Below are 17,991 nucleotides of genomic sequence, written 5' to 3'. Positions count from 1 at the left end.
GGCGCGTCTGTGAAGGCTGGTAAAGGTCACACGTATCCGTTTGTTGTGTCTGTTCTCCTCAGGGGCCCGAGGGTTTGCCGGGGATCAGAGGGCCCCCTGCCCTGCCTGGATTAGAGGTACGAACGACTGGACCTCCACCCGGCCCTCCGCTGCCTGTCCTTTCACAGGACGCTGGAGAAACCACCGCCGTTTCCTTTCATTTCTCTTTCCGCGTGACTTAATTCCACCTGCCGATGATTTACTCAGCTCCCGTCTGCGTGACACCTCCGTGCTGACTTTGCTGCTCCGCCCGTATACGCACAGTTCAGCCTGCTGTGACCGCTGTTAATAATACCCAGCAGAGAAACGGCTCCACTGGCCCTCCCTAGAGGGGATCGTGTCATTAATCGATATGTTTCAACCAAGGCTGTTGAGGGCCGCTTACTTGTTTGACCGGGGAGCAGTAGAGCAGAGCTCCTCATTGCCGGTACTGTGGAGCAGCAGGGTCTGCCGCCATTGGTTTCCAGCCAATAAGCAACAAACGGTTGTGGTCACAAGAAATCGGTGAGGTGCGGTAAATGTGTAATCAGCCACTTTATTTGGTTGATTAAGTCCTGAGCAACAGAAACCAGCAGAGACTTCTGGCTTCCCAGCTAGGGTGAGAATCGCTGTGACAGACAGTGGTTGGGTGGTGGGCAGGGGTGGGGTGGGATTCAGTTAAATTCCACCAGAGGCTTGTTTCCTCAGAGTGCTCCAGAGATTTGAATCTATGTGTTGTGTCTTCCTCCTACCCATAGGGGGCGCCAGGTGAGGCAGGCGCTCGGGGGGTTCCAGGACCACCAGGAGCCCAGGTCAGTGTGCCCATCTCCCATTTCCATGGAAACTGCTTTTTAAGAACAGTTGGGAGAGAAAAGCAGTGTGATCTTGGAGCTGTGGCCAGGAGATTCTACACAGCACAGATTCTTTAGACTCACCAGATAGTCAGCTCCGACATTTCTTCCATTCTCTCTGTCACTCCCCGAACAAACTGTCAGAAGACTTGGAACATTTTATGCTTCAACGGTTGAGGGGAGAAATTATTAATATTATGAGCACAGAGGTGAGTATCTAGTGGATCTGTAGACTATGTGGCTGGAGGTTTATGGCCCAGGAATGATGCCGTTGTTTCACACTTGAGTAAGGTGTTCAACCTGAGACTGCTCAGTAAATATACCACAGTACACCTGGTCAGAGGAGCTTACTACGTACATTGAAGATTCGCACAGCCGTTGGGCCCTTAATCCCACATTGCTCCCCGGACACTGCACTGTGGCTGCCCACTGCTTCTAAGTAACTAGGATGGGTCAAATGCAGAGGACAAATTACCCCACGGGGTTCAACAAAGTATATATAAATATAATAACTGTGCTTTACTGACCAGTGACATCACATGTTTAATGGCTGTTCCAGGGTTCCATTGGCAGCCCAGGGCCTGCAGGAAGACAGGGACCAAAGGGAGAAAAGGTGAAAATTAAACTTTTATTGGACTTAATCATTTTAACGATCTTTCTGAGTGTTTTCTCTTTCCCATTTATTTTTCTTCATTTGGCATTGCAGATTCATGCCAGATGTCATCCACAACTGTGTCTGTGCTTGCATTTAGTTGTTGGTCAAAGTTAATGACACCTATTGAATGAACACATGCCTTCAGTCTGATCATTAGCACATACATTTAAAAGGCATCTATGGGAATCAGGCAGTTCTATGGGAATCAGGCAGATCTAACCAGCATGTGTTTCAGGGGGAAGATGGCAAAGGTGGACGTCAGGGAAAATCAGGTCACATTGGACGGAGGGTAAGACATGTCCTTGTTTCTGTTAATACATTTTTTAAAGGTGCTACCCTGCATTTTGTTATGTTGATTCTGACTGTTACATACCTACGATTACGCGAACAAAAATAAAGCACACGTTCTTGCTCTTTTCGTTCATTTGTATCGTTTTCCTTCAGGGGAAAACAGGGAAGGCTGGAGCGCGGGGTGCAAGAGGACCCAAAGGAGGAAAGGTCAGGTTTGGGGAGGGTCAAGATTACTGAGATTACCCACGTGTGGGATTACGGTCACCAGCCATCGCTTATTTAATGTTTCATTCTGCAGCTGGCCTGTTCATCGCAAGTCAACTGTGCAAATGATCCAACTGTTTCTTGGTTAAAGGGCATCTTTGCCAAATCATTTTATTGTGTTGCCGACTAATGAAATTCGCATGTGTCACAAGGTAGAGTTTTCTCGGCACGTTATTCTTGCTTCACTGCTGACATTACCTCAGTGTGCAAACACAGTATTTATATGTCATATCAGGAATTCCTTTAGAAGACATTTTTGTATAACACGATCCTCAGGACCATTAAGGCAAGCAATACCAAGTGAGGCAATGTGCCACTATATCACATTTGTCCGCATTGTTGGTGATGTCAGTTAGACCTCAGCCTGACATGGGCAGGCTTGGTTATTTGTTTTTGACCTCTTTGGTCTCTTCACGTCCCAAAGTGTCATTTGCACATCTCATATTGTTTGAGGATTTAAAGACTGTCTAAAATTTCAGTGCAGGGGAAGTAAACATGAGTTTACGTTTGTAAATCATTTAGTTCCTGTCTTCATCCATATTGTTTTCTGTGGTGACGGCTGAGAGTGTCTGCCATTGTGTGGAAAGTTGTTGGCTTGAACCGTTTTTGATTTCATTCATTACTGACGTGTTGAATTGTTTTCAGTATTGTCTGAATTACACACTGCCCGACCTTCCCGGTAAAGTTTTCCCTTTTTTGGGTTTTCCTGCAGGGAGAGAAAGGGGAGCCTGGAGTGACGGGACCCCCTGGGAGACAGGGACCTTTCGTAAGTCTGCCCTGCCTCTGCTGTGTACAGGGGGGCAGGGGAAGGCTCATGGCCATAAGATAGTGAAACTATTTGAAGTTCATCTGAACATGCATATACTGTAAGAAAACCAGAAACATCAAAAACTGTTTCCTTGGCAATCATGCCAACTGATGTTACTAGCTATGAGCCTATGACTCGCACAGCTTTACTGTATATATTATACATATTCATTTTCCATGTCGGAGATCCTATATATTATATGATGGAATGACAGAGATAATCTATCTCTCTCTCTCACACACAGGGTATCCCGGGCTTACGAGGGGAACAGGGGGATCCTGGTTTGAAAGGCAGAGAGGTATGACTGACTGACTGGGTAAACCAAATAGCAACAGCAGCAAATATAAATACTTTCTGTTGACGAGTTTATATTTGTTCAGCGATTAGAGCATGGTTTCTGTCAGGTTGTGTCTCTTTCAGAAAGTCGCTCTGTCTCAACAGGGGGAGAAAGGGACAATGGGCCCACCGGGGCCCCCTGGAGGAGACGGTCTGAAGGTATACCCGGTGCTCAGAATAGCACATGCAACATCTGCAGTATGGCTGATGCCAGTACTGATATACCATTTCCTGACAGGGGAGTGATGGAGACAGAGAGAGGCTATGGCTACCTGCCACAGTCCGAGTGACAGTTGTGACCCATAATGATTTATGTAAAATTGAGATTTTATTCATGAATGGTCAATCTTCTTACAGTTATTATTATTATTTGGCTATGCTAATTAATTCATAACGTGTATTGTAGTTTTTTCTTTTGTTTAATGTAATGTGTTTATGTAAAGCTTTGCCAACAAAGCATTTTGGAAGAGCAGGTTGGAAGACAGAGAAACAGAAGGGAGGTGGGAGGAGAGAGAGAGAGAGAGAGAAGGAGAGAGGCTGGAACAGAGTGACAGAGTGAGACAGGGTGGGGAGATGGAGGGAGACAGAGAGAGAGAGAGAGAGAGAGTGCAGTGTTATTAAGGCCTGCCAGACTGAGAGACAGTGAGTGACACCCCCACACAAAGCTCTTTAAACATTTCGGCTGTGAAATACGACCTTGCACTTGAGCGTAATGACTGTTAATAGCTGAGCACTGGCAGCGTGGCATAATGGCCAGAGAGCTGGGACAGTAACTCAAAAGTTTGTGCGTTTGATTCCCAACTGGAGTGCTGCCATTGTACCCTTGAGCCCGGTACTTAACCTGGCTTGTGTCAGAATAATACCCCGCTGTATAAATGGGTCACATGTACAGAAAATAAGAGAGAGAAAGAAAAGAGAGAGAGAGAGAGAGAGCGAGAGACTCCTTCAGCTTCTGTGAGGTGATGGCTGTGTTGTTGACTGACAGTCTGTGTTCATCTCAGGGCAGCCAGGGGACTCTGGGGGAAGTGGGACCAGCTGGGCTGAAGGGAGACCAGGTAACGCAACGCCACTGCAACAGCTGTCAGTCTATATTCCTCAAAGGCTGTCACTGTCAATCTCTATTCTTCTGCCAAAACAGTTCTGTAAATAGGTTGTCACACAGTACCAGAGAACACAACGTTTTACAAAACCAAATGGAGCCATTTTCTGAAAATTTCCCCAAGCTTTTAAAAGCGCTCTATGAAAACACAAAAATATTATGGAAAATTAGCCTGAACTTTCAAGGATGACTGTGATGAACAGCTCTATTTATCCCTGGCAAGACTAGTGCGTATGAATAATGCGAAGGCGATGATTAATCAGCCTCTTCAACCAGCAGATATATTCCCTGAAAGCAGCATATAGTCCTGTCCCTGTAGCATTTTCATTTCAGAGCAGGGCTCATATATTTACTCAGTCAAAATGGTGAGGAGGCGACAGCTTAGGCAAATCTAATGCATGGACGCATTTGCTTATTGCGGTACTCAGGCGCTAATCAAAAAGGCCACTGCAGTCTCGAAAACGTATTGTGACCTCGGATGGCTGCTCTTGCGCTGCATTCTGGGATTGAACTTCACAGTGATGCGTTTTAAAGGCCATCGCAGCGGGGCGGCTTATGGAAATGCCACCATTTCATGCTCTCCAGTGACCCCGTGAAAACCTGCGAGAGGCAGCGTGAGCGCTGCACAACAAATGCAAACTGGAGCCCTTTACCGTACCGGGCACAAAATGGAGGACGTTTTTCAGAAAGGCAGAGTGCGTGTCGACCTGCGGCTCGATACTGAGGCACACGTCGTGTTACGGTATAGGCTCCTGAGCAGTGCTCGCTGCAGTGATGACCGGGGGTGAACCTCACTGCTGTGAACGCTTGGTTAGACGCCATCAAAGAAGCTACGTCTGGCAGTCTGCACCCTGGAGGAGAGAGAGTACTCACCCACTCGCCCCCCCCCCACACACTCCCGTCCAGTAAACACAGGATGTTGTGGCAAGAGATGCTCATATAAGTACAATGGGGTACTCCAGAGAGAGAGACGGAAAGGGGAAAAGTGGGTTTTAAAGCAGGGGTGATGATAATTGCTCATCTCTTTCAGCGCTGAGCGTAGCTTTCACTGCTGTTCTTTTTTCCACAGGGACACATCGGTCCCATCGGTAACCGTGGAGACCCAGGAATGCCTGGACTACCTGTAAGCATCCCCTCGTTCACCTCCTACTCCTTTTCCTTTCACTTCAACTTCCTCCTCCTCATCCTCCTCCTCCCGGTGAAGCCCTTCTGTAATGACCCTGTGAAATGGCTATTGATTTTCCTCTGAGGACCCAGACATTAATCAGGCCCGTTACCCAGGTAAACTCATTAGGTCACCGAGCTCCTTGGCAGTTATCCACCAAGACTCACCGATGGGGCTGGGGAGCAGCTGACCTGAGGAGATCCGTCTTCTCCACCGGATCACAGCATGCAGTGTTTTTCTTTAAGCGAGGGGAGTGTGGAGGAGGGATCGGGGCGACCTGGAGGCAGGCAGAGGAAATGAGGGCTCTGTAGATCTGTATGCGATATGACAGTGGAATAAGAGATGGGGCGGGGGTAGAGCTCTACAGCACTGACTCCCATCTTGTTTTCTTCCCACAGGGTCTGTTTGGAGAAAAGGTATGTTAAAAGCACATCCACTGTTTCAAGGGAGGGTTTGTTTATCTGGGGCAAAACAGTGGAGCTGGTACAGTGATTTTTGTGTTGCTCCAAAGATGCAAAAGATGATGAAATTGTACCATCACAGCCTAAGAATGGCGATTACATTAAAATGTCAGAAAGTGATCAGGCAGTTTCCTACAGTATATCAGCTATTGGGCTGAACCACTGGGTGCATCTCAATACTACAAAAAAGATTATCCTCCTTTCCTCCTCTCCATCTCCTTCTCCTATCTGGAACTATGTTGGGTGAAAAGGAGGATGAATTTTTTGATGATTGGGACACACTCACTGCGAGGCCGTTTGGTTGAAAGCACAGTTACGGAAGTTCATTTTCCTGAATTCTCTTTGCCTCAGTGCATTTTGGGAGTTGGAGTAGCTCTGGGGAAGGCTGTGCAGTGTATGGTTACATGAACCAGGGAAAAAGAACAAGATTAACTGCAGCCAGGTGTTGGTGCATGGAGTAGCCTTGAGTTGCCTTTTAGTGAAAGTGCGTTTGCAGGCCTAAAGCGGACTGCGTGAAATGACTGGTTTCCTCGACCTGTGCGAAAGGCATCAGATCAGACTGCGCTGCATTGTGGTCTTGTGCGCTTTGTGAAACGGGAGACTTTCATGCTTAATGCGTCCTTTTAAAATGTGGTTTCACAGGGCCTGAAAGGGTTTGAAGGACTGCCAGGACCAGCTGGTCAGAGGGGACTGCCTGTGAGTTTCTGTGATAAGCTCATTCTCACACCGCGAGACATCACAAAGGACCCAGCTGTGGCCCATCTGTAGGCAAAGATACTCTCAGCATTTAATAAGATGCTGTACTCCATGTATTTTGCATTGAATATTCTTTCCCCCGTAGGATTGAACTGAAAATTATGTTATTGGAATTCATTAAGCACACTAGACTGAATAGCAACTAGGCCGTAGCCACAATAGGAGCAAACAAAGACTGTTTTTCCTCCTGAATTTCTGAGTGCTTTTCTTTTGTTCCACCAAAGAACTTTGAAATGTCTGCAGTATAGAATAGTCTTAGTCTATAACTGTATCATGAAGCTACAGGTTGTCATCATGAATCACCATGTTCACTGTCAAAATGGCCTTTTTGAGGACTGTATAATGCTTTACCTCCCTGGTCTACTGCTGCCGGAGGTACAGACATTATTCATCACTGACACGTTGCACGGATTTATTTTTCAGGGGCCACCTGGCCCCCCCGGTCCACCGGGGCCCTCAGTGAACCTCACTCTGACAAAGATAAAGGTAACTCACCCCTGTTCAGCAAACTGTCACATAATTACGAGGCTGCTTTGGCTCACTGTTCACTGTTTTTTGTTAAGAAGTCTTCCACACCAGAGTGGTTTGATGCATTCAGTTTTAATTGATGGTGTCCGTCACATGACCTTGCTGCCTGCTGACAACGTTGATTGTCTTCTGTGTGTTCCTTTAATCTTTCCCTGAGGAGGAACATGTATTATGTGTATAAAGTGTTTTGCTTCCAAATAAAAGTGCTTTGTTTTTTAGTACAATAGCATGTGTGAGAAGGGTCCCCAAAAGTTTTCTCTGTATTTTTTCCTTCCTAAAAAGTCATTTATAAACAGCTTCCTGTGCCAAAAGGACCTCAATGTGATTTATTGGCTTTTTGTGATTAACTGGCCAGAGTTGAGTGCATATACTGTTGGTAATTCATCTTGAGTGGAGCTACACATTCTAGCTGTGTGTTTGTGTATGCATGAGTTTGCTTGCTCTATAGCACACTGGGTATTAGTTACATTTATTTCTCTTAATATCAATAGTACATCATTGCCTGCTCCAAATCCCAAAAGCAAAATGATCTATAATGCTTCACTTGTGACATTTTAACCTGGGAGCACTATAGCGTTTTCAGTTAAAACGGTTATAGACTTAATTAAAAACAGCAGAGATGATGATGTATGCGAAATATGAATGAATGGATAGGCGTGCAATTAGTTTCCCACTGGGCCAGGTTCAGAAATCTAGATCTTTCCTTGGAGACCAATAGAGGTGTCATCTTGTTGATGCATGCAGCTTGCAGTACAGAGGCAATTTCTTTTCAATAACGAAGCCCTGCTCTTAAATTATGCATTATGGATTTCCTGTAAGTAATGATATTGTTTTTTTATTGTCATACTTATTTTTTGCCTCCAGTAAACATTAAGGACATTCTGTCCCAATACCCATTCTTCAGCTGTCTTCACGGTCTGTGCTCAATGACACACTCTCAGTATGTGGCTCAGTCTCCTAGTTTTACTGTCAGAAAAAATATTTAGTAGTAATGTGCTAGCACTAAAAATAATAATGATAATAATAATAGTAACAATCATAATTATTATTATTTATAATTGTGTGACAATTGTTATTTACCAAATATTATTATTATTAATATTATTATTATTATTATTATTACTATTTCCTGCAGTTGTAAAATGCTTCCCAGACAACAACAACAACAACAATAAATGTAAGAATATGTAAATTGTAAAAAGGAACATAATGGGGCCACATCTCCTGAGGCTCCCATTCTTAAAGGTAAAGGAGATGTTCTATACAAGCCTCCCCCCTGTGGCCCCTCTTTCAGGACCTGATGTACGTGTCGGACAGACCCAATTACCCGCTGATCCAGACGCTGCTGGACTCGCTGCAGAGGGACCTGAGGCTGCTGCTGGACCCGCCTGACGGAACCAAGGAGTACCCAGCCTCCACCTGCCTGGAGCTGTGGCTCTGCCAGCCCAGCTTCCCCAGCGGTCAGAACCCGCGCTACTGTTCCCCCTACACTCACTACACTACAGCCACACCAACCTTACAGTCACTACAGCCACACACCACCCTCACAGTCACTACAGCCACACCACCCTACACTCACTACAGTCACTACAGCCACACCACCCTTACACTCACTACAGCCACACCACCCTGCAGTCACTACTGCTACTCCACCCTTACAGTCACTACTGCTACTCCACCCTTACAGTCACTACACTACAGCCACACCAACCTTACAGTCACTACAGCCACACCACCCTCACAGTCACTACAGCCACACCAACCTCACAGTCACTACAGCCACACCAACCTCACAGTCACTACAGCCACACCAACCTTACAGTCACTACAGCCACACCACCCTCACAGTCACTACAGCCACACCAACCTAACAGTCACTACAGCCACACACACCCTTACAGTCACTATAGTCACACACCACCCTTACAGTCACTACAGCCACACCACCCTCACAGTCACTATAGCCACACCAACCTAACGGTCACTACAGCCACACCACCCTTACAGTCACTACAGCCACACCACCCTTACACTCACTACAGCCACACCACCCTTACAGTCACTACAGCCACACCACCCTCACAGTCACTACAGCCACACCAACCTAACGGTCACTACAGCCACACCACCCTTACAGTCACTACAGCCACACCACCCTTACACTCACTACAGCCACACCACCCTGCAGTCACTACAGCCACACCACCCTACAGTCACTACAGCCACACCACCCTGCAGTCACTACAGCCACACCACCCTACAGTCACTACAGCCACACCACCCTGCAGTCACTACAGCCACACCACCCTTACACTCACTACAGCCACACCACCCTGCAGTCACTACTGCTACTCCACCCTGCAGTCACTACAGCCACACCACCCTTACACTCACTACAGCCACACCACCCTGCAGTCACTACTGCTACTCCACCCTTACAGTCACTACTGCTACTCCACCCTTACAGTCACTACTGCTACTCCACCCTTACAGTCACTACAGCCACACCACCCTAACAGTCACTACTGCTACACCCCCCTACAGTCACTACTGCTACTCCACCCTTACAGTCACTACAGCCACACCCCCCTTACAGTCACTACAACTACACCATCCTTACAGTCACTATAGCCACACACCACCCTTACAGTCACTGCAGCCACACACCACAGACCAGTGCCCCCGTTCACCCTTACAGTCACACAGCACAGACCAGCATGTGTCTGTGGGAGTTCTAAACTTGTAGAGAAAAAGGATAGATTCCTGCCCACTGTATTTTTTAATTCCCACAGGTTTATTTATGCAGCATTTCCACTGGCAAGGTCTTCATCTGGCAAACAAAGCCTGGTAAAGTCCTTGCCGGTGGAAACATTGCATAAATCTTTCTTTGTCTTTTGTGCAGCACCTGTACCCTACTTGGGTTAGATGTGCACTGCAGCCTTTTTTCTTTGCTTAGTTCCAAACTTCTCCCACAACTCTCTACCTTAGAGGTTCCGAATTACGGGTTTTCCTGACTGAATTAGCAAAATCATTCACTGTACATTTACATGACATTTTGGCAGATGTTTTCAGATGTGAGTGGCTGACAGTTTTCTCCATGCTATCCACGTGTACAGCTTACTACACTACGATGCTACAGCTACAGATGGCATTTTACTGTGACCATTCCTGTATTAAAATCTAGCCTGATTTGTTCTTATATGAAGTTAAAATACATATGTGTTGTGTGTCATCAATTGTGTGCATGTACCAAGCTAACTGTTTGATTTTATTGGTGCGTCAATGGAAGGTGCATTATATACTTCAAGTTTTCTCATACAGTACGTGGCTACATAAGGACACTTTCCACTTACATTACATTACTTTACTTACATTATTACATTATTGCCATTTGGCAGACGCTCTTATCCAGAGCGACGTACAGTAGATTAGACTACACAGGAGACAATCCTCCCCTGGAGCAATGCAGGGTTCAGGGCCTTGCTCAAGGGCCCAACAGCTGTGCGGATCTTATTGTGGCTACACCTGGATTAGAACCACCGACCTTGCGTGTCCCAGTCATTTACATTAACCACGACACTACAGGCTGCCTCTACATAACATTACTTTACTAACATTGCATTACATGACTTTACTTTCATTACCTCTGTAGGGCAGTCCTCATATCAGAACCATCCTTGACTCGTCCTATGACCCAACCGGAGATTTGGGAAGGACTGCTCCACAGTGTGTTGGACAGGGACCGCAGGGTCCTCAAACCCAGACATGGGTTCCCCTGTGTACCAGCCACAATTCAGCTCCAGTTACCAAGCTTTAATCTTTCTGAATTGGACACTTAGGGTGATTTACGATGTACTGAGGATGAAGGCTGCAATTGGACGGTGGTGTTATGAAGAGCAAATGCCCCATATTAATTTAAGGGCTTGGTAATCAGTCATGACAGTCTTCAGATAACTAATGCTCTCATTCCTGTAATGTGCCCCGCGGGCCCCAGGCTTCTCATTTTTTAATCGATGGATTGATGGACTGACAAGCAAAATCATGGTGAAAGCCTGAACACCTGCTCACCGACACAACACCGCTGTCGGAAAATCCAGCGTTTGAAGACTTTATTTTTCTCACGCTTGCTGTTAAAGTACTTCCTCCTTTTTTCCAAGGAGAATGGGTCAGTTTTGAATTTCTTTTGCCCCACTGAGACGAGTAGAAAGCGGTGAAGGCGGCAGCCTGAGGGGCCATCGCAGCTGAGACAGTGCTGTGGCAGTGGGCTTCCCTCGGGACCACACGCCTTGCCTTAAACACTTCTCAGGACTTTTAAGGAATAGAGACACGGATGCCATCTGTGTGGTTGGCAGCATGCAGGGAGCAGTGTAGTCACAGCAACGCTCTGCCAGCCACACAGTTGGCACTCAGTCAGGGTTCTGTCCCAGGCTGTGAGCACCGTTCACACACCAGAGCGCTATTTTAACTAGACGAACCAGCCAACAACTGCGTTTACCGTGTGCCGGCTTGTGCAAGGGCAGCGCTCATTTCCTGTGTGCAGATTCAGCAGGATTTAATGAGTGGGTGCAGGTTGAGCTGTGTCTGGTGTCATGAAGGATGTTATGCCCTGGTTTGTAAAATTCTCTCGTCTTGCTGCATTGTAATTTGCTATGTAGTATGTCACGAGTTCTTGTGCACAAATGACAGTATGATGTCATATTACAGAGGACACGGGTTCTGTGCAGCTGACTGGAGAGCTCTTGTCTTTTCAGGGATGTATTACATCGACCCAAACCTGGGCAGCCCTGTGGACGCCCTCCTGGTGTACTGTAACTTCTCCACAGCCGGGGGGCAGACCTGCGTCCCACCCAGGAGAGAGCAGGTACAGGTCAGCCACCTCATGTTCACAGGCCAGTCGACGGAGAGACTAATGTTCACGTTTACATAACACAAATCACTTGTGCTATTTACTGATTCAGGCTCACAAGTGGCAACGCATCTACTCATTCCCATACAATTCCGCGTTGGGCGTTTATGCAAATCTGCAGGTCTGACACTGAAAGTGCAGCATTAAAGTGCATACTAATGAACTGCTGTTTGGAAGGCGTCATGTCTGGATTTGCATATGTTTTTTGAAACATGCTACTCTGTAATTTCACTCTTGTCTTACCCTGCCGTGGGGAGGCAGGGGGAATTATTTGCATGAGCGGAGAGCCTCACTTCAGCGATGCTCTCCAATGAGTGCGCTAATCCTGTCTGCCCACAGGTGCCCATTAAAGCTTGGCTGAAGGACTCCGGGACGGAAAGCTCTTTCCATTGGCTGAGCGCGTTGGAGAGGGGCTTCCAGGTGGGCTCTCAAAACTGCAGGGCTGCATTCAAAACAGGAGCTGCTTTACAGCTGAAATGCTTGGTTGCAGGTTGCTGTTACTATGGCTTCTGGCACGACCAGAACAGGGTTATTCTGTACATTTTGAGTCTTATTCTTAAATATGTTACTTGCTGCTTCCAGGTTTTAGCCCTGGCATGCCGATTAAACAAGAGAAAATGTCATATTTTCACAAAATGTAAACTATTAAGAGTAAACTTCCAAGTGTTCAAGGTGGAACCATAGCAAAAACGTGTCTGCATCCGAGAATGCACCTCAGATAGATAGATAATAAAATTTCTCAAACACTCAAAGAGCTTACAGTGATGAGGGGGAAACTCACCTCAACCATCACCACTGCTCAGGATTTAGTGTCTATATCTGTCTATCTATTTTTGGTTTAGTATATGTCCTACTCTCTGCGATCTGCTGCCTTTCTCTGAAAAAGAAACCTCACACAGCCCTCTAATTTCTTACGTCTCCTGTTCCATCTCCTGTCCTGTCCCAGTTTGAGTACCCAGGTGCCAGTGTGGTCCAGATGCGGTTCCTCCGGCTGAACAGCCACTCAGCCACACAGAGAGTGACCTTCTCCTGTGGCCAGGGCGGCAGGCTGGGGTCGGGGGAGAGAGAGATCAAGTTCCTGGCTGACACACGCAGGCAGAGTTTCTTGGGCGCCCTGAGGGACTGTGTGGTGCGTTCTTCTGCCAACCTTTTCCAATTCATGACATATAACTCCACTGATTCATACTCGGATGTGTTTCTGCCAAATAAAACACAAGAACCATAGGGGGCAAAGGTTGTTAGGGAAGGGAGATGAAACCCACCATGGTTAATGGGGCAGTTCACCTAGAAATGCTGCAGCTCACCCTGATACGAGAGAGCTCAAGGAGTTCCCATTTACTCAGGATGAGCTGCAGTGGATATCTACTGTACAAAACTCATTGAATCTCAGTGAAACTATCTGGATGGATACATATTGTACTTTTGGCAAATGGAAATATACCTGAATTTCATTTTTAGGTTAACTTCCCCTTTAAGTTGACATGTGAACAGTATTAGAAATACTTCAGAATAAATACTGTAAGTAGACCTGAATGCAACCTAACAATCACAGTAAGTATGTATTTATTTATCAGGGACAATAAATAACTTTGAAATTTATGTATTCTACACAAAATAGCCAAAAGGCTGCTCTTCATTGGTAGTTTCAATGAAAAGCTTTAATTGTATTGTGATTATGTGTAATTACAGCTACTGGCTTTGCATTGGATATTAATTAAAATCACTTAAGCAAACACAATGTCTCACTATGCAGCAGTGCTGCAGAGAATAACAGTGTCTCAGCATGCAAGCTGGGCAATTAAGCGTCTTTTCAGCCCAGATCTGGTCGATGATGCATTCTTGGCTGTTGTTCCTTGTTGATGGCACTGCAGCCCGTGGAAGGAGGGGATTCTGGGCCGCAGCAGTCCACGTTTCAGTTCGAGGAGCTGGACCTGCTCCCGATCCGGGACCTGGCGGTGCTGGGCAACGGCAGCCTCACACAGGAGTTTGGCTTCACCATCGGGCCCGTGTGCTTCAGCTAAGGAGGGTCCCCCTTTCCCACACCCACCCACCCAACGCGCTCACTCCCCCAGCGGTCACACCTCTCCTTACAGCAGGGCCACACACCACTGCAAACTGGACCAGGAGAAGCCAGGAGAATGCAAGGGACAAAGGGAATCTCTACTCCTCTATCCCATAATTCCTTGTTTCAGTTCGTCACCAGCGAGAGGAAGCTGCGCTAGCAGGACCATGCTCTCTCCCTTCTCACCGGGCTTACTGTACTGTACTGTACTGTACAGTCGTCTCACATTTTACTCGTATTTAAGACTCCCTATGAGAGTGGCAACATTAACAGGAATGGGTTCTCTCGAAGGACTACAGTACCTTTTTTATTGCCTTTACTTTTGCTTGTTTGAATTTTTGGTGTGTTTACAGAGACATGTATATTGAAACATTTTGCTAATTTATATATTTTGTGTTTTTTTTTTGGTTTGATTTCATATATAATGGTACTTTTTTCTTGTTAATCCAGGTTTTTTAATAGCAGTGGTATAAATGCTGTACAGTCATTTTTCTTTTATTTTGTTTTTACTTAATCGGCTCACACTGACTTTGATGTTCATGTGTTCAAGGCCCTGAGAGCTGTTGCTAATAGTATGGTAGACTTATCTTGCACAACTTCAACAATGTGTTCCCGCGCAAGAGAACACAGCTAATATTCTCTCAGATGCGCACTACTACTACCTCCCTTAAGGGTTTGTCGGTTAGTTGAGTCTCTCGGTAACTGACTTACGTTTGAAAATCTCACAAGTAACAAACTGGTGCCCAACTTACTCTCTTCAGTTCACTCAAACAGTAAGTGTGGTGCAGGGGTTGGCAACCCTGGTCCTGGAGAGCCGCAGGGTATGCTGGCTCTCGTTGTTACTCAGAACTTAATTGATCAGTGAAAGCAGTTGGTTACACAGTTAACTCTCCTCACCTGGTTTCTTGGGTCTGAATCGGTTGCTGATCTTAAGGTGAAAACAAAAACCAGCACAGCCTGCAGCCCTCCAGGACCAGGGTTGCCCATCTTTGGTGCAGTGTCTTAACCTTAACCTAATGCGAAAATAGGATGAATACCCGGCCACACTCTGAAAACTCAAACTGAATAAGTTGCTCTTGCAGCTCATTCCCTACCTGACAGGTATTTCCCATTTCATGTTGCTGGCATTCACAAGAGTAAGAAGAGTTTTCAGAATATTATGCTCCTGTCTTTCCAGTGCCAGTGACATAGGAACATATGAATGGATATGTTCCTCTATCAGAGGATGTTTAAAAATCCATATCCATATTCCGAATTCCCAGGAAGCAGCTTCACAAGACACAGAATAATTATTCTTAGGAAGGCTATCACAAGAGAACACAACAGAACATCTTTCTTCTGCTGAAACCCTTAGGGATGGTCACTGAGAAAGGTCTTTGACCTGTGGGAAATGTGTGTTAAAATGGTGCTTTGCGGTACTCCGAGACACTGGGGGTAGACGGCGGAGATCTCAGGTTAAACAACTTACGCTGTTAAACGAATGCACGTTTCAAAATAACAGCAGCTGTGTACAACATTGACAAAATTTGTAACGACATTATAAATGTTACACCTCAGCAACGATGGGGCTGAGTCTTTTGTGTTTGTACTGCAGGGTATTTCATATTTGCTTCATAATGAAATATGCTGACACATTTCTCCTTTGCTAACTGACCAACAATTCAGTTAACATAGACTTCAGGGAATCGTAAACCTCCAAAGTACCTACCATTTTCAGCCTCCTGCCCATCAAGGCTAATCAGAAGAGACACATCTCGTTGTCTCCTGCTGGAATTGCTGTAGTCAGTGCAGTCGTACACTGAGCAAGAATACCTGCAACCTTGGACAAAAAAACGCTCTTAAAGGCTGCAGGCCATTTTGTTTTTGCTTGTTAAGTATGTGTCCACTGTTCTGTTCAGCCAGCAGTACTGTTTCTGCAGTGAACATGAATAAGATCAGTAACTGTTCCACTGTCATTTTTTACCTACCATGTGCCCAAGGTTTCCCTTCTGGTACATTGTTGCATAGTTTCAGTGAACCTTGAAATCAAGCCCGAGTACACATTATAAGTGGGAACATATCAGTTTTGAATATGGTTGACTTAGCTGGCTGAGACTAATCCATTGGTGCTACCTGATACAGCATTTTTTTTTCCAGTCAATTTTATTTTTTGTATTATTAGCATACTTGCTGCAATATTTTTTTATGAAATGATATGCTGGTCATTTGTTTTTTGTTTTTTGAAAGGTTCATCCTTGAATTCACAGCAATGTATCATATCAATAAACAGTTACTTTACTCATTTGGCTTGTTTTCGTTTGTTTATCTCACTATACCTTTGTGCTTTGAATCCTAAATTAGCCAATGAGCACACACTTAGACTTGATTTTACACCTCCTAGACCTGCATGGTTTTCACAAGTAATTTCATGCATACAAATTAAGTTTAAATCAACAGGGATTATAAGAGTTATGTTGGTTTTGAAGTCATTCTATTTTAATTTACTAATTGTTTTAGAAACTAATTGAGTCACTGTGGTAAAAATAATGTGAATGAGATGAAATGATCTAAATAACACATGTCAACACCTAGACCTCAACCAACACTAAGGTGAACCTTACATAATCAATCCAAAATTCATCCATCCATCCATCCATCCATCAATTATCTTAACCAGCTTATCCTGAACAGGGTCGCAGGGGGGCTGGAGCCTATCCCAGCATACATTGGGCGAAAGGCAGGAATACACCCTGGACAGGTCGCCAGTCCATCGCAGGGCACACACACCATTCACTCACACACTCACACCTATGGGCAATTTAGACTCTCCAATCAGCCTAACCTGCATGTCTTTGGACTGTGGGAGGAAACCGGAGTTCCCGGAGGAAACCCACGCAGACACGGGGAGAACATGCAAACTCCACACAGAGATCGGGGGATTCGAACCCAGGACCTCCTTGCTGTGAGGCGGCAGTGCTACCCACTGCACCATCCGTGCCGCCATCCAAAATTCAGCTCGTTTTAAATAAAAGTGTGTTGAAAATGAATCAGCACTGTCCAATCCTCTGGGACTGTAATCCGCAACCCTCAGACGAAAGCTGTAGAAACATCATTTTAGTCATCTTAAAGTGATATTCTTTCCACAACAAGTGCAGGTGATTTCACAGACAAAACTTCAGTATTATGTCAAAACAAAAATGTTTCTGCCATGCCTGCCATGTGCTCCCGTCACCTCTCAGCTCCATGGCAGCAACAAAACTGTATTGCTCTAAAATGCTTGGTGTGACAGCTGTATGAGGGACGGCAATACTTAATGATAAGAATTGTGCAAATTGCACATATATATAAAAAAAAGTTCTTATTTTTAAGTTATTCAGAGAAAATACAAGTAAAAAAAGTTATATATAAACCATTTAACCATTTTTTTATTACTTTATTGTAGATGAGAAGTTACAAAGTCTGGGTTGGGGACAAGCCCAAAATTCTGGCACAGTTGAGTTTTCAAAATGCTGAAAAAGTATTAAAATATCAACATTCAGACACTTATTTTTATCATAGCTACTACAACGTGCCGACCTAGCCCGGGCAGACAACTTGAGAAGGGCCGCCCCCTCACATGATGCTTACATCTAATATAAACCACCAACCTCACCTGTTCAGACCCTTGCTTTGTGCTGCCGCCTGGTTCACTCTGTATGCTAAAGCTATAGCGCGGCCTGGCTCTTTCTGCTGCATTGTTTGTGCAATGCAGTCACTCCTAAGCTGCCATTGCTTGTATTGCACGCTATTGCCCCATTTGCTTGCTGCATTTG

The 17,991-nt window shown here is 45.5% G+C and overlaps 1 protein-coding gene across 1 annotated transcript; it reads left to right on the top strand.

The window, feature by feature from the left end:
* Positions 1-66: 66 nt before the first annotated feature.
* On the top strand, positions 67-16,481 carry LOC133142436 (collagen alpha-2(V) chain-like). Its single transcript, XM_061263652.1, has 18 exons — positions 67-116; positions 777-830; positions 1,429-1,482; positions 1,760-1,813; positions 1,969-2,022; positions 2,792-2,845; positions 3,132-3,185; positions 3,329-3,382; positions 4,225-4,278; positions 5,392-5,445; positions 5,886-5,903; positions 6,591-6,644; positions 7,128-7,190; positions 8,527-8,692; positions 11,984-12,093; positions 12,478-12,558; positions 13,085-13,267; positions 14,010-16,481. The coding sequence occupies exons 8-18, from the start codon at positions 3,344-3,346 to the stop codon at positions 14,157-14,159; spliced, it is 972 nt and encodes a 323-aa protein (XP_061119636.1). The 5' UTR covers positions 67-116; positions 777-830; positions 1,429-1,482; positions 1,760-1,813; positions 1,969-2,022; positions 2,792-2,845; positions 3,132-3,185; positions 3,329-3,343; the 3' UTR covers positions 14,160-16,481.
* The last annotated feature ends 1,510 nt before the right edge of the window (positions 16,482-17,991 follow it).

This window comes from Conger conger, chromosome 12 (assembly GCF_963514075.1).
Source record: "Conger conger chromosome 12, fConCon1.1, whole genome shotgun sequence".
In the NCBI taxonomy this organism is placed as follows: domain Eukaryota; kingdom Metazoa; phylum Chordata; class Actinopteri; order Anguilliformes; family Congridae; genus Conger; species Conger conger.
This window is presented reverse-complemented; position numbering and strand designations above follow the sequence as displayed.